Below are 14,016 nucleotides of genomic sequence, written 5' to 3'. Positions count from 1 at the left end.
AACCACAAACTTCAATGTATCTCAAATAATTTCATACGATAGACCAACACAAAGTAATACAGAATTATACAGAGGTAGGAAGATACATGGTTGTCAATGTTTTATGAATGAAAGCCTGAAAACTGTTACCAGCTTTTGTATTCAAAAGCCTGGAACAAGACTTTGTTCTACTTTTCATTGCAATTACAGCTGGAAGTCTTTTAAAGTCTCTTTCTCTCATCGTCTCAAGTGTTCTAAAGCCTCTAACAAGTTTTTTCCAGGATTGTTTTATCTGAGTAGAACATCTTCTTCAGAGTATTGGCCATGTCTGCTATAAGGTATTGTGGCAAAATGCAAATGCTTCCTTTCAACTAACACTTTCATATAAGTCACACAGATTTTGTGCGGTGAGGCTCTTCTAACTGTCCAGTTGACAGATTGTTCGATTTGAGCTGCAGCTCCTCCAGAGCTCCCATGAGCTTATTTATGATCAATACTTTCCTAATCTGGCTTGTCTGGGTGGATTTCAGGTTGTGCATTCAGTTTCCATGTTGAGATTATGGATTAAACATTAACTACTGTGGTCAAAGCTGGAGCTGTTATTTTATAATCTAACACAGCTTCAAATGTCTCCACAGCTTTGACCTGTTCCTTGGTCTTCATGGGGGTGTTTGTTCGCTGGTGTTCTGTATCAAACACTTCAGGCCTTCACATAACAGCTGGACTTTATTTACTGTTTGTTACCTTGTGAAGGTGGTTGTTTTCAATGGGTACAATTAAGGGGAGATGAGGGTTTGAAGATGACATATGCCACAATAAGTGACATATATCATTTTCCTTTACTTTTTAATTATGTACTACTTTGTGTTTGCCTATCACATAAAATTGATGTGATTAAATGTGTAAAAGTTCAAAGCATGTTCACAATGTGTACCAGTGATTCATTTGGGTAAAATTATTTTCAGCTAAACTGTTCACAACGGAGCTTTGGTGTCTATTAGAACAAAACATCTGCTGAACCACTAAACGTTTCCCAAAATATATTTACTAGAACAAAAAAGTGTAAGAAGCAGCAACAGACTGTAATATGAACTTATCATAAAATGTGTGATTCAAATTTACCATTCATTTTAACATAATATAAGAAATGGTTGCCTTTAAAGCTTCAATATCTACACTGCAACACATAGCACAACATAAAAAAACTACTGAAACTTATTTATCATGTTTAAAAGTATGTAAGAGAAGTTGTCAGTGGTGAGCAAACTTCTGCTAATCTGCTAAAAGTGGAGCTAATTGTTTTTTTTTTTAGCTAACTTTGAAAATGTTTAGCACACTTAGCTTTCCCAAGTCAACTTTTCAAGATAAATTCTAGGGCACTAATTTACCTCGCTGTTCAACTTCTGTGTTGAAGATTTGTTTTTTGACTGTAAACTCGTAAATAACTTACATATTTATATTCATGTTACTATTTTGAAGTGGGTGAAGAATGTTTATGCAGCAGTTTCGTTTCCTCTCCTCATGTATCTTTTTTCCCCCCAATAACTTTATTCCAAACGAGAAACATACAGTAACAAAATAATACATGTGTAAAATATATTGTTAAAATTAAATTGTTACTTAAGAGTTCTAGTCCTTCAAGGGATAGGTATCATTTGAATTTATCCTTAGCTTTTGGTAAACACTAGGCATAGTGCTTTTAGGTTAGCACAACTAGCTTTTTAGCTAGCTGTGCCCACCACTGATTTTCATAATAAATGGAGAATGTTTAATCCATTACAGCAACTCCATTTAACAATTTAAGTTGTATCAAATTAAATAAAAGTTTTAATAGGAGTTGTACAGAAAATCTTTAACCAAGTTTAGGTTTCCTTCTGGGTAAATAAATATGTAATTTTAAATTAGGCTGACAAAATATAAACCTCCACATATACTTTTATATAAATGTCATTATAGTAACAAAAGCTGTTGTGATGTAACAAAATGTGACACACCTTCAGTTTATATTATCTAAGCTCAAACATTGCTCTGATTTAGTGTGTTTCTTACAAAAAGCGAAGCATCAAATTGAAACAAATTTCAGGGGTTCCTGTTTCTTTGAATATCAAGCAAAGCAGCAGCAGTACCTGTGTAGCCCAAAGAGTTGTCGTCCTCAGTTTCGGAGGCAGGAGCTGCTGTTGCCCCTTCGCCGGCACCGTCCTGAGCGACTCCAGTCTCTGTCAACAATAACACCACAGGGACTGAAAAACTGGACGCATTCTGCCCACTCTCCACACCCGAGGCCCAAACCTCTAGTCCTCTGTTTCCATCGAGACAGACAGCAAACATGCTCAGAAGTACCAGGGTCCCTTTTTGTAAAGCCAGTCTCTGGTATCCAAACACAAACATCTCCAGAAAAAAACAAAAAACAAAAACAAAACAAGCCAAACCTCTGCAATCCTTCAACTTTTCAATCAGTTTATGTATAAGAATCCTTCAGATTAAAGTGTGGATGTGGTCCTTTCTCTGTGCTCAGCGTGAGCTTGTCCTGAGTTGATCTTGTGTGGGACTCTGGGTGTTAAACAGAGTCATCTCAACCATATCAATAGCCAGAAGTGGCTGTACCCCAAAGGAGCACATAGACAGGAGGGGGGAGTGGGAGTCAGAACACACTCTATGTGATTGACAATGCCAATCTTTACGCACGCACACACACTGTGCATGCATTCACAATTCAAATACACCGATCCGGCGTTAATTGCTAATCAGCTCCTTTTGATACCGCCTTTATCTTTGTGCGTGTGCCGCCTTCAGATTGACAGGTTGAGTGTGTCAGACAGGCGGTGTGAGGGCGGGACGGTGAGGAGGGGCCCGGGGGCGATAAAGAAAGGGCCACGAGGGTCTGGGTGTGTGCTGCTCATCGAGGACACAGGAGGCCAACTGTGCCCTTATGATGGCTCCGCGTGAAATAAATCAGACTGAGCCGTGCCCATTCTCATTGTGTACCACTGACAGCGGGTTAATATGGGGCTGGGCAGTTAGGGTGGGGAGATAAGAGGAATCTTAATCAGCTAGCCCCTTCGGCTGAGTGACTGGCAGTCTGTCGGAAGTATCTGCTTCCTAAATGAGATCTGGCTTCGCTGTGGATGGGCAGCAGACAGCCAGACAGAATTGTTCATTGGAGAGTACTTTATATTGCTAAAGTGTGAAGAGGAAGGTGACCTGTCATTTTACTGGCTCCTGCCACCATTAGAAAATTGACAATAAGAGCGGAGCAGGTTTTCTTAAGCACAAAGACAACATAAAAACAGTAATAATAGTAAGAAGCCATAAAAAAAAAAACATCTCCCATGCTGTGATTATGTTGTCTGTGTGCCTGTAGTGCTGCAATTAAACTGACATTAAAACAGCTGCATGTCGAGCAAAACTTATTATCTAGCTCCTCTCATGTAATCTGTTTACCCACAGAGCAGTATCTGACTGGCATCACTGCAGGAGACCAGAGACTGAGAATCACACAGATACATGTGCAGGTTTAAGGAATAGCTCAGGATCTTTCCTGAAAAGGTTATGAGCAGCTTATAATTGTACATTACCTTCAGTAAATCCTTCCCTTGGGACATAAATTTAGCTTGAATCCAAATTAGCTTGTCTTAAACTGAAGCTAACAATTAGCCAGAGAGAGGCCAAGACAAAAGCAAACCAATGAAATCTTAAAAGAGTAAATAGGAGTTCAATCCAAACAAATGTTTACTGAAATTAGTTATATATTTGAATTGGACAGATATGTATAAAGAAAAAAAAACAGAGGGCTAGTTGGTCCTGCTAAAGACTAACTGCTAACACAACTTGAAGCTAAAAATGTTACAGCGCTTCCGGCTAATGCCAATAATCAACGAAGATGAGATTGGATTCATTTTAATATGGTTTGCTTTGGTGTCGGCACAACTCCCACTGGCAGCTAGCTTTAGCTTGAGCAACAAGCTAATCTGAATTCATACCAAATTAAGGGACTGAAAAAGTTAGCTACAGCAGGTTAAATATGATGGTTCACACATGAGATGGTAACATGCTTGACATCTTTAACACAGACACGCACATCAGCAATGACATTCATCTTCTGACACCAATGGCTCAACAGAACCATTTGTCAGTGGTTTTAGTGTCTGTAGTTTGTTGGGACAAAAACAGACAACATATTTGTCAAAATAATATTCAACAATGAATAGCAATAAAATGAAAAATTTGATTTGCTTTTTGGTTAGTTGCTTTCAGCATCATTTCTATTTGATTTTTCTCATTTTTCATTTGTATCAAATTGTCTAATATTTTTTTTCACCTGTTCATTGCCTTCTAATGCAATTCCGCTTGATTCTCATCTCCCTTCAGAGTTTGGTCTGGGATTTCTACCTTTCTCCAGCTCAATGGCAGAAATCCCAGGGCAATCAACAAACAAAAGGAGAACTTATGAATGATGACGTTGATTTTCTGTACTGTTGCGGTAGAAAGGGAACTCAGGCATTCAGTCCATGTTGGCAACGTTTCCAAATATTGATTTAATATTAATAGCTTACATGCATTACAGTCTAATATTAGCAATCAGGTAAAATGTCAAACTTCAACAGAGTCCACTCCTCCAGCAATCTATCGTTTGTCAATAGTCTAAGTGAAGTGTAGAACAAGGGGCTGGTCTTTACCAAGTTAGAAATTGTATGCATTTGAGGAAAATGATGACATTTTCCAACAATTCCTCAAATTTTCTTTGTACTTTGTGATTTATTAAACAGTTTATCAAGAATTTTTTTTTATTTTTTATTTTTTCATAAGAAATGTTGTATACTGTTTGCACAGCAGCCTCATCAGCTGTCTTCATGTGAACTCTGATTTCCCTGTGGTCTGCAGTCAGCAGGCCAATTAGAGACCACTTCAGAGTTCATTAACAGGTGGCGTACCCAGCTGCCCTGGGGGCGTCAGGACAACCAAGGACCATGGTGTTACCTCAATATTTCCTCTCCAACCTCAAGAACTCACCCAACATCAGGGTCCCCTGCTGGTTAATTAGTGTGACACATGTGCAAATAACTGACTACTTATAGAGGAGATACAATAGCAGGGTTGGCCCCATTCTTCGTCCTCCTGCTCCCCAGAGTCTCCCCTCAGACATGAGAGAGTGTCATACCTCCCAGCCCCCTCACCCTTCCAATCATGAGTCTTTCTTTAGTCACAGAAAAATTCACAGTGCGCTCCGTTTTTACAGTGTACAGCAGTTGGATCAGGTTGAAAGTGGCTTTTTGGAGAAACTGAGACTGTCTAAATCGAGCAAGCAATTAACAGATTGAATCTGGTATGATAAAACAAACAAAAAAATAAATAAAAACAATTACTGATTATATAGTAATTAATGTTTAGGATATGAAAGGAGAATATGACAAGGTTAGGTTGTTTTGCTGTAATCTTGTTAAAGGCAGCGTCATCGTTACCCAGGCGGCACATAAAGAAGATGGACGAGTCTGAAATGGTGACATTGGGGATACAGACGCCAGAGCCTGTTAACAAATCCGTCTGATTATTCACTGCAGGACAAGCGTCCTTTCACACACTCTGATCAAGAGGTGAGAGACCTTGAACATTTCCAGAGATCCAGAGAGAATGGATTTCCTGGAAAATGTGCTCATTTAACACCAGTTTTACGATCTGCCATCAAGAGAAAAACAACTAGCAGGATTGCTTACTCAGATTAAACAAATTTAGATCTTTTATTTGCTATTTTCACCTCGACACATAAACTGTAAGGCTCGCAAAGATAATTAAATGCTGAACACTTTAGCATTGTGTTGGATGGACAAAAATGGAACACAGATTGGAGGGTCTGCTTCATGTGTTTTCATAACTCCATTGCATTCATTTACATTTTGATTAGATTCTTTTTTACTTATTTTTTTCCTTGCATGACTAATGGGGGTTTTATTCAGTCCTCCTAATAGTACTTAAACACCCAATAAGCACTTAGTGCATGAAGTAGCACGAAGACGAAGCTTAAAAACCTGGTTGTGTCTGTAACCTCTAAAATAAATCCAACCTAACATATTTAGTGCCAACAGACAAAATTCATGTGTGATATTTAGATTTTAGTTTAGATACATGGTTACTGTTATGTCAGTGAGGATAGGGTGTACTTGACAAACATAAATTTAAATCATAAATATGTATACATTCTATTAATATCCACACAGCAACAGAAAAACATTGCACAGTAATTTGCACAGTGCCTCATCAGGTTAGGGCCTTAAGTTCTCGGATAATTGAAAGGATGATTTAAAAATGTTTTGTTTTTATGGCTGCAGAGAGAATAACAGCAACTCAAGTGAAAAAATAAGTGCAAATCGCTCCTATCCGCTGTTTGTATCAGCATATATATAATTTAATCTGCTTCTTGAAGAAACATTTTGCACAATACTAGTAAAAACAATGAGATGACATCGCTTGCTTCTATGTTTTTCCAAAACTTTAACTTCTCTATCCCATTCGCTGCTGTGTAGCACCACTTTTATTTTTACTTAATTCTCTTATGTAGTTGTGGTTAGGAACAAAACAAAACAAAAAAAGACCTGATAAAAAAGAATCAAGTTACAGGTGTAAAATAAGTGTAATAAAATACATCTTACAAATTATATACAGTGAATCATATGATTGTCAGCAAAACGTGAGGCAGAGAATATAGATGTAGATGTGGCACACATCTAAATAAATAAATGTAAATAATTATTTAAATGTAAAGATTTAAACATGGCAGATTCAACATAAAGCGTTGTCTTACCTACACTACCCCATGTATCACATGCAGCTCAACTGGTTGCCACATTAAATCACATAGAAAACATTACTGCAGATCAATCCAAAATATCGACAGTATCGGTACTAAGTCGATATCAGAATCGAATCAATATTAGCGTGGTAAGATCAATACATTGGCTTCAGATTTGATCTTGATTTATTTTTTGTCTTCAACTCTCAACTACCAAAAAAAAGATTTTGTTTTGATTTGCTCTCAATTTATAATTTTTTTAGGGTAATCATGTTAACAGGTTATTAAAGTATTTTGTAGATACCTATAAACTTTTTAAAAATATTGTTTTAGATGTGAACAAAATAATCCAAAGGAAAAACTACAAAAAATCCTTAAGGTCATAAGTTTGATGATATATCAGACTTAATAAAAAGTATTGGTATCAGTGATTGGATCTACTCCAAAATCTGCTTTATTGGACACCTTTATATTGCAAATCAAGTTTTTTTTAGAAATTACAATAAGCTTTGCTGAGGAATACTCTTTAGTCCGTTGCAGCCATCATGTTTTCATTGGCTGATTAAAATTTTAGCCTTGTCTGACAAAGCGCCGTATTTAGACAAGTCAGTTCTCCAGTGTGAACTGAAATAGATAGTGTTACCAACAGCTGATATTTTTCACATAATCCTCCAATGTCCTTTTCCAGTCAAAGTTTCATAACTCCAGCTGGAGGGATCATCAGTGAAATAACAAGCAGTTCTTCAGTTTGATCAGACTTGCCAATTTGAGAGTGAATGCATTTGCACAGATTCTGGTGTTGACAGCTACATTGCACTTTTGTGTGTTTAATCTCTTCCCAAACATTATCTCGTTGGTTACAAAACCCACAGTAAATACAGGTACGTCATTCCTCGGGGGTTGGAATGTGATTCATCTTTGAATGGTTGATTGGTTTTTGTGGTTAAATAAAAGTGCAAATGTTCAGGGGAGTTAGCGGGGTGACGGGTGGATGAGGGAAAAAAAGTGTCAATTTGCATGATGATAGATCTGCTTGGAGGGAGATCAGCAGCCAACCACAAAAAGAAAAACAGTGAGACAGCTTCAGGACAAATTGTGCTGATTGGCTGTGAGGGCGCTAAATATTGCATGGTTGCTAGAGTGAACTTCTGTGCAGTCTGTCACTGCCGTGTAAGCAGCTCGCACCGTGACTGCCGCAGCTGCTTTCAGTGCAGTTTTATCCCCACTGAGCACTGTGAAGTGGGAGAACGTCTGAGAAGTTTCCAATAATGTGATGTTTCTACAGCTTTTCATCATGTAATGTGTTTTAATATTCACTCAGAACTTAGCTTCTCATGTTTGTTTCGAAACAGCCATCTTGAACAAGTTCAAAGCCTACGAAGCGTCGGTACCGATCGCCAATATGCTGAAGACATAATGCTTTTTGTTCAAAGCTCAAGAAGCAAACTGGAAAATAAAGAGACGAGGAAAATGATAATTAAACTTAAAAAATAACAATCATAAAAAAATTATTGTAATATAGTTTTGCCTTATTTTAAAGGCAAAATCAATTTGTCTTATTTCAAATTGGTCTAGACCAAAAATAACTTTTTTGCAGCGATGAAGCTATGGTACATTATAGGTTTATATAGGTTTTGTGTGTTAAAAAAATACATATTTTTCAAAATAAATGCATTGTTTAAGTAAGTTTAAAAAAGTAAAGCAAAGAAAAAAAGTTATGGCTTCTTCTGAAATGTCTTCAAAATTTCTGGAATTAGGTTGTATTAAAAGTCATAAGTAAGTTCTTTTAGTAGTTAGCTTACTTATTAGTTTGCATGTTTATTGTGTCAAGGTTTGCTCTTGTATCTGATGATTAGAGTCGTGACTCAGAGCCAGATTGTCTAAGTCCTCAGCCCAGCAGCTGACAGACTTCTGACCTTCTATGACTTCCTCTTGCTCTGAAATCTGCTTCGTCCAAATGTTTCATACAAGAGTCATGATATTTATGTAGGCTGTTTGAGTCAGTGATGGCGGTTGGCACTTGAATTTTTTTAAATAATCAAGAGGAAACAGATAGAATATCCTGTAAGGGAAATTGTATATCTGCAAAATGCTGAAATAAAAAGCAAGTCATATCAATGTTACAGAATAATAATGCCAAGTTATAGGTAACCTATTCATTCTATTTTACCTTCTCTATTTGGCATGTGCACTAAACAAAAACACTCAGTGAAAACCAGAGCCCACAAAGTCTATGGAGGCGTTTTGGATGAAAATTTAAACTGTTTTTAAAGGTGAGTTTTCAAGAAGAAATATAAAGTCCAAATTCAAGTGCAGATGCGCATATAAAGAAGCTGTTGACTAGAGTCATTTGACGTGTTTCCAATCAATAAGGTGCATAAAAATGAAGTCTATGGAAACAGAGACAAAAGAAGAAATGTAAAAGAAAAGTGGAAATTTTAAGTTGAGACACATCTGTGATTAATTGTCTGCAAGTGAGCGAGAGAGAGCAACATTTTCAGCACATGCTAATAAGGCTGAGCCTGAAGAAAACAATGTTGCTCCTTTTTTTAACGTCTTAAGCTTCCAATGTGTTAATGTCAGACTGTATGTTCTCTTGAAAATACACACAGAGAACATTATTTTTGTGATCCTTGTTAAAATGGATAATGACGCTGTAATAATTTTTTCCTTGTTGCAAAATAGTTGAACTCTGTTTCAATATGTGCTCTCATGAAGCACAGCATCACTTTAACTCCTTCCATAAATGGTTTATGACTCCTCACAAAAAAGAGCAGGTGTTTCTTAAAGAGACAGAGGTCCAATTTTACCATTAAATTTTAAAATTTCTTTTTAGCTTTTTATATATACAGCATTTTTGTATCAACTGAAGGTGACACAGTTGCTTGATTGTGCTATAAAATGTCACTACGTGCCTGGAAAATACATAATAATGCTCCTTTAATAGCTGTGTATAATTCCCTGTTTGCCAGTGGCCTTAGATAATGTGAATGCCTCACGGCTGTTTGTGGCATTATTTTGTGTCAAGGTAATTGATGGGAATTTTTAATTCAAGATCAAAAAGGAGCAAAAGATCAAACTTTGATGTTATGACAGACCTTTCAGCTCCGACTACGCACGCCTATTAATCTGTTCTTAGCTGTGTTATGGTGAAAACAAGGAGAGGAAACACAATGATGCATCATGCTCTGGAATAATGTTTCCTGAATAGTTCCTGCTGCTGACATGCAATTACCTCTCCTTAGCTATTGAAGAACATTGCTTAGCACTTTTTCTTCATCATGTACCTTGTAGCATTGCCTATCTCACATACAGAAGCTTTAGCAGTATTTTCAAAGTAAGGATTATTTTAAATTTGCCCGTGATTGCCGCTGTTACAGTTCAGTCACCATCTGATCTGAAGCTCAGCAATCTGAACAAACAACAAGCGCTATCTGTTGTCAGCAGCCTCACGTTCCCGGCTGTATGAGTAAACACTCGTTCCATCACGGATCGGTGCTCATCAGAGAGAAACGGGTATGGTAATTTGCTAAACCATTCACAGCCCAATGACAGAGCGCAGATAAACCGACTTATGCACCCCAGTGGGCAGAGTTCTGATTAGAAGACATGAAAATAGAGCTCTGGGACGCGAAGACGAGCGGTAAGAGCACTGCAGGCATGCAGCCAGCATCTCTTCAGACTCGAAAATCAGATAAAGCACAAGCAGGTTCGGTAGCAGAGTTGGAATTCTGGTTGCTGTCATTTAGAGATATGCAAAAGAGTCGGTGAGACCACAATGACTAACATGAAAGGTCTCGCTCGTTTTGTAGTAACTTGTTGCAGATGTAGGAGTCAGTCGTAGTGTGGCAAGGGTTTGATTTTGGCCTACGTCTCATTGGACTGTAACTCCCAGGCAGTTTTCAAGTGACTCTACCGCTCTTTGGTTGATAAATCCAAGGGATCACTGTTTCAAACACCACATAGGTCATTGGAAAGGAATTTAGGAGAAGTAGTTTTAAGCCATGCGAGATTAGACCCATTCATAGTCTTGATGGAGAACCGTTGGCATTGACAGGAAAGTTGTGCTGTGTAAAAAGAAAGACAAACGATCTGTTAAAATGTCAAGCGAGGAAATTCATTAGGTTGTCAAAAGCAAAATGGTCTCGTGGGAGGAAAATGCAGACATTTCACCTGAGGCAGGTGTTCAAGTCAAAATGCTTAAAGATGAAGTCTGGATTAAGATTTACTATGTCATAACAGATTGTCCACTGTGTCTGACAGGTTAAGCCATTCATTTTACTTGTGGAATTCAGATGGGTGTTCAGCAGTTTTGATGTAAAGGGAAAAATAAAAACAACAAAAAAGCGTACATCTTCCCACAAAAGGAAGTAACTAATTTATGTTGCGCAACTTAAAATATGTCCTCAAAAACACCTACAATATTCTGTTTTCTGTGATTCATCAAACTCATTAAATCAAAGCTTGTTTCCACCTGAGAACTCGCCCCATGGCGACTAGATGACGACATAATTACAGGCTGTAAGAAATTCACAGTTTTATTACACATTTACAAAAACTACCTAGAGAATTTTTACAATTATGAATCAAGCACGTACATATGCAGTGCCAGTAAGAACTTTATATGCACTTGTCATGAACATAAATGCTGATAAAAAAAAAAAAAATAAAACATTTTCTTTCCCAAGAAAAAAAAAGGATAAAATAAAAAGGATTAAAAAAAAAAGAATTAGGTGGATATTTAACTACTCCTCCAATCAGAACTGGATCCTCTACTTTAAGGTCTTGGACCTCGCTTTTTAAAGATTGTCCGCAAAATTTTATTTGGATTGAGGTCAGGGCTCTGGGGTGGCCATTCAGGAAGCGCAATGCAATTCTTCCAAAACCAGTGTCGATATGTTTTTTTGGGAACACCCAGTTGCTTCTGACAGTCAGAGGTCTGATCCAAGTCATTACGCTCATGCCAAGGAAAATCAGTCCTAATGTTTAAGAACAACACACCAACCTCAAAGGTTCATAAATTGGAAAATCCTAGAAATGCCTCCAGAGTGACGCAAGTTTATTATTATTATGAACTTGGAGAAGGCAGACTGAGAAAGCAGCACTGTTAAAAAAATAAACAACTTTAAGCCTGAGTACAATGTGCAGCTGCTAAATGGGTGAAAGCTGGACACAGCTGGGTGTTCACATGACTAGACACAAAGCAATCTCTGAATGGATATAACAAGGCTGGAATGTCCTGTTGAAAAGTTGTGAACTATGCTAAAAAACTGCGTCAGAGCCCGAAGTCAATCCATTGCAAATTATTTCATGATTAATGATAAGTTGACTGGTCAAACATCTGACTGGCTTTATGATGGCTGCCCCTGCTCCACACACAACAAACAAAAGATCTGAATGTGAACTCCTTTCTATTATTGACTGTTCAGAGCTAAATTATTTGCATGTTGTTACATACAGCTGTCAGTTCTGCTACTGATTAATCATTTTACTTATGCTAGGCTGTCTTGCTTGCAAGACATATCTTCTTCCTTGCCATAACTTTATTTGGTAATATGGAGCAGATTCATTTATTTTTGGTTTACCAATTACCTTGAAGCTACTTCACCAAAAAAATTAAGTGAGACCTATGAGAGTTACTTAGTGTGAAATCACATCAGCACTGTTAGTCCGCTTTAATCAAACTCTAGTAGTCAGTGTGGTGAAGTGTGAATGTGCAATAAAACTCTGACATGGACCAAAAGACCAAACTCTGGTCCGCTTACAAACCAAGGACTCAGTTCAGTTGAAGTGAATGCTGATGGGGTTCGGTTGCAAATGTGAATATCAAGTGGACTGGAGACGGTTCCAAAAGCAGGAAGTGGACAATAATTCAGGGAATTATGCATGGTTACAACCCAAAGAAATGGTCTTTTTACCAAAGACTAAAGAGACTAAAGAGAAATCCTACAATCATTGAAATCTGGCACTACTGCCTTTTCTTACATTTTGTGAAGAAAGTTGCGCTCAGTGTCTTCTTTAAAACTTTTCATGTTGTTTTTTTCAATGTCTCTTGGTTCAGCGCCTCCACAGAAGAGGGGGAGAACAGGTTTTTCAAAGGGCTTGGTTCATTTGACAATATTGTAGTGTGAAAGTGAACCGCATCAGTTTGGTCCTCAACCAAACTAAGTCTACCGAACTGTCAGATGGGAAAACACCTTCAGTTAGGTCACCCCATGTTTTTTGACTGGAATAATATTCTTTAAAATCTTCATTAGTTTCTCTTACTGCTGGTTGTCCATGGCAACGCTACAGATGGCAACACATTTGTTTCACTGAACACTGCTGGATATATATTTATATATGAGCCTGAATTATTTAGAGTGCATGTGGAGTGCAATAAAAAAAACACAATTAATTCAAATTTGTGCACCTAAAATGTATTCATCTTGTGCTATTATTCCACCCTGGAAAAAGATCAGTTCAAATGCATGATTAACAGCCCAAAATAAGCTATTCATGCATATGATGTGCACACTTGAATTTTTTACATTTCCCACTCTTATAATTATTATTCATTCATGTCAAAGAAACCAAAGCAGTTTGCATGGATATTGCATCAACAAAAGCTTCTTGGAAAGAAAATGTGCAATTTTCCTCTAGATGTCAACCCATAGCAATTGAATTAAACAGAAAAAGATTAACTTTTGTTTGTGCTTCTTAGGTACAAGAAGCAAAGCTCTTTATAATATTAGAATTATTTTGTTGCTTCATCATACAAAAAGCAGTATTATGTGTTCAGTGTTAAATAAACCCCGCAGAGGAAAGCCTCAGGCCCGGCTTTTGATGACTTTGCTGGCTGGAAAGAAGTGGTGTCACATGACACATGGGAACGCCGAGACACCGGAGGGCCAGAGGCTGTGAGGAGAAGGTCGTAAATTCACAAAGGTGAGAAATGCAGTGAGGGACGAGGTGCAACTCTCCATACCTTCTGTCTAGGCATCGCACAGCTTTCCGTTCTGTCAGGTCTGCACCGCGTTAAATTCCGATAAATCTGTTAGTGGTATGTGGTTCTTTTGGGTTATTTTTAAATTTACAACGGGAAGAAAAACAGGAAAAATGTAAGCGCATCTTAATTCCAAAATGTCAAGACTTTTAAAAATGTTAATGCATTAAGCTAATTAGTATGGGCACAAATCCATAAATTATGCAAAAAAAAAAAAAAAAAAAAAACAGTAAAGAGGGCCCAAAAGGCGATGGGGGGGGGAACACTT

The 14,016-nt window shown here is 37.5% G+C and overlaps 1 protein-coding gene across 5 annotated transcripts in view; it reads right to left on the bottom strand.

Annotated features, from left to right (window-relative positions):
• The window catches only part of robo1 (roundabout, axon guidance receptor, homolog 1 (Drosophila)), a 310,894-nt gene that overhangs the window by 285,911 nt on the left and 10,967 nt on the right, over positions 1–14,016 (bottom strand). For 4 of the 5 annotated variants that reach the window (XM_015038820.1, XM_015038821.1, XM_015038823.1 and 1 more), the window contains exon 1: positions 2,106–2,382. The exons of the other annotated variant lie outside the window; for it this stretch is intronic. In XM_015038820.1, the coding sequence (XP_014894306.1) occupies positions 2,106–2,367 (262 nt within the window). In that variant the 5' untranslated portion in view covers positions 2,368–2,382. Of the gene's footprint in view, positions 1–2,105; positions 2,383–14,016 lie in introns of those variants that run through there. 5 annotated transcript variants of the gene reach the window in all.

The sequence above is a fragment of the Poecilia latipinna genome, unplaced genomic scaffold (assembly GCF_001443285.1).
Source record: "Poecilia latipinna isolate Pla-1442-1.1 unplaced genomic scaffold, P_latipinna-1.0 Scaffold454, whole genome shotgun sequence".
Classification (NCBI taxonomy): Eukaryota; Metazoa; Chordata; class Actinopteri; order Cyprinodontiformes; family Poeciliidae; genus Poecilia; species Poecilia latipinna.
The sequence above is the reverse complement of the archived record's forward strand: the minus strand, read 5'-3'. Positions and strand labels throughout refer to the sequence as shown.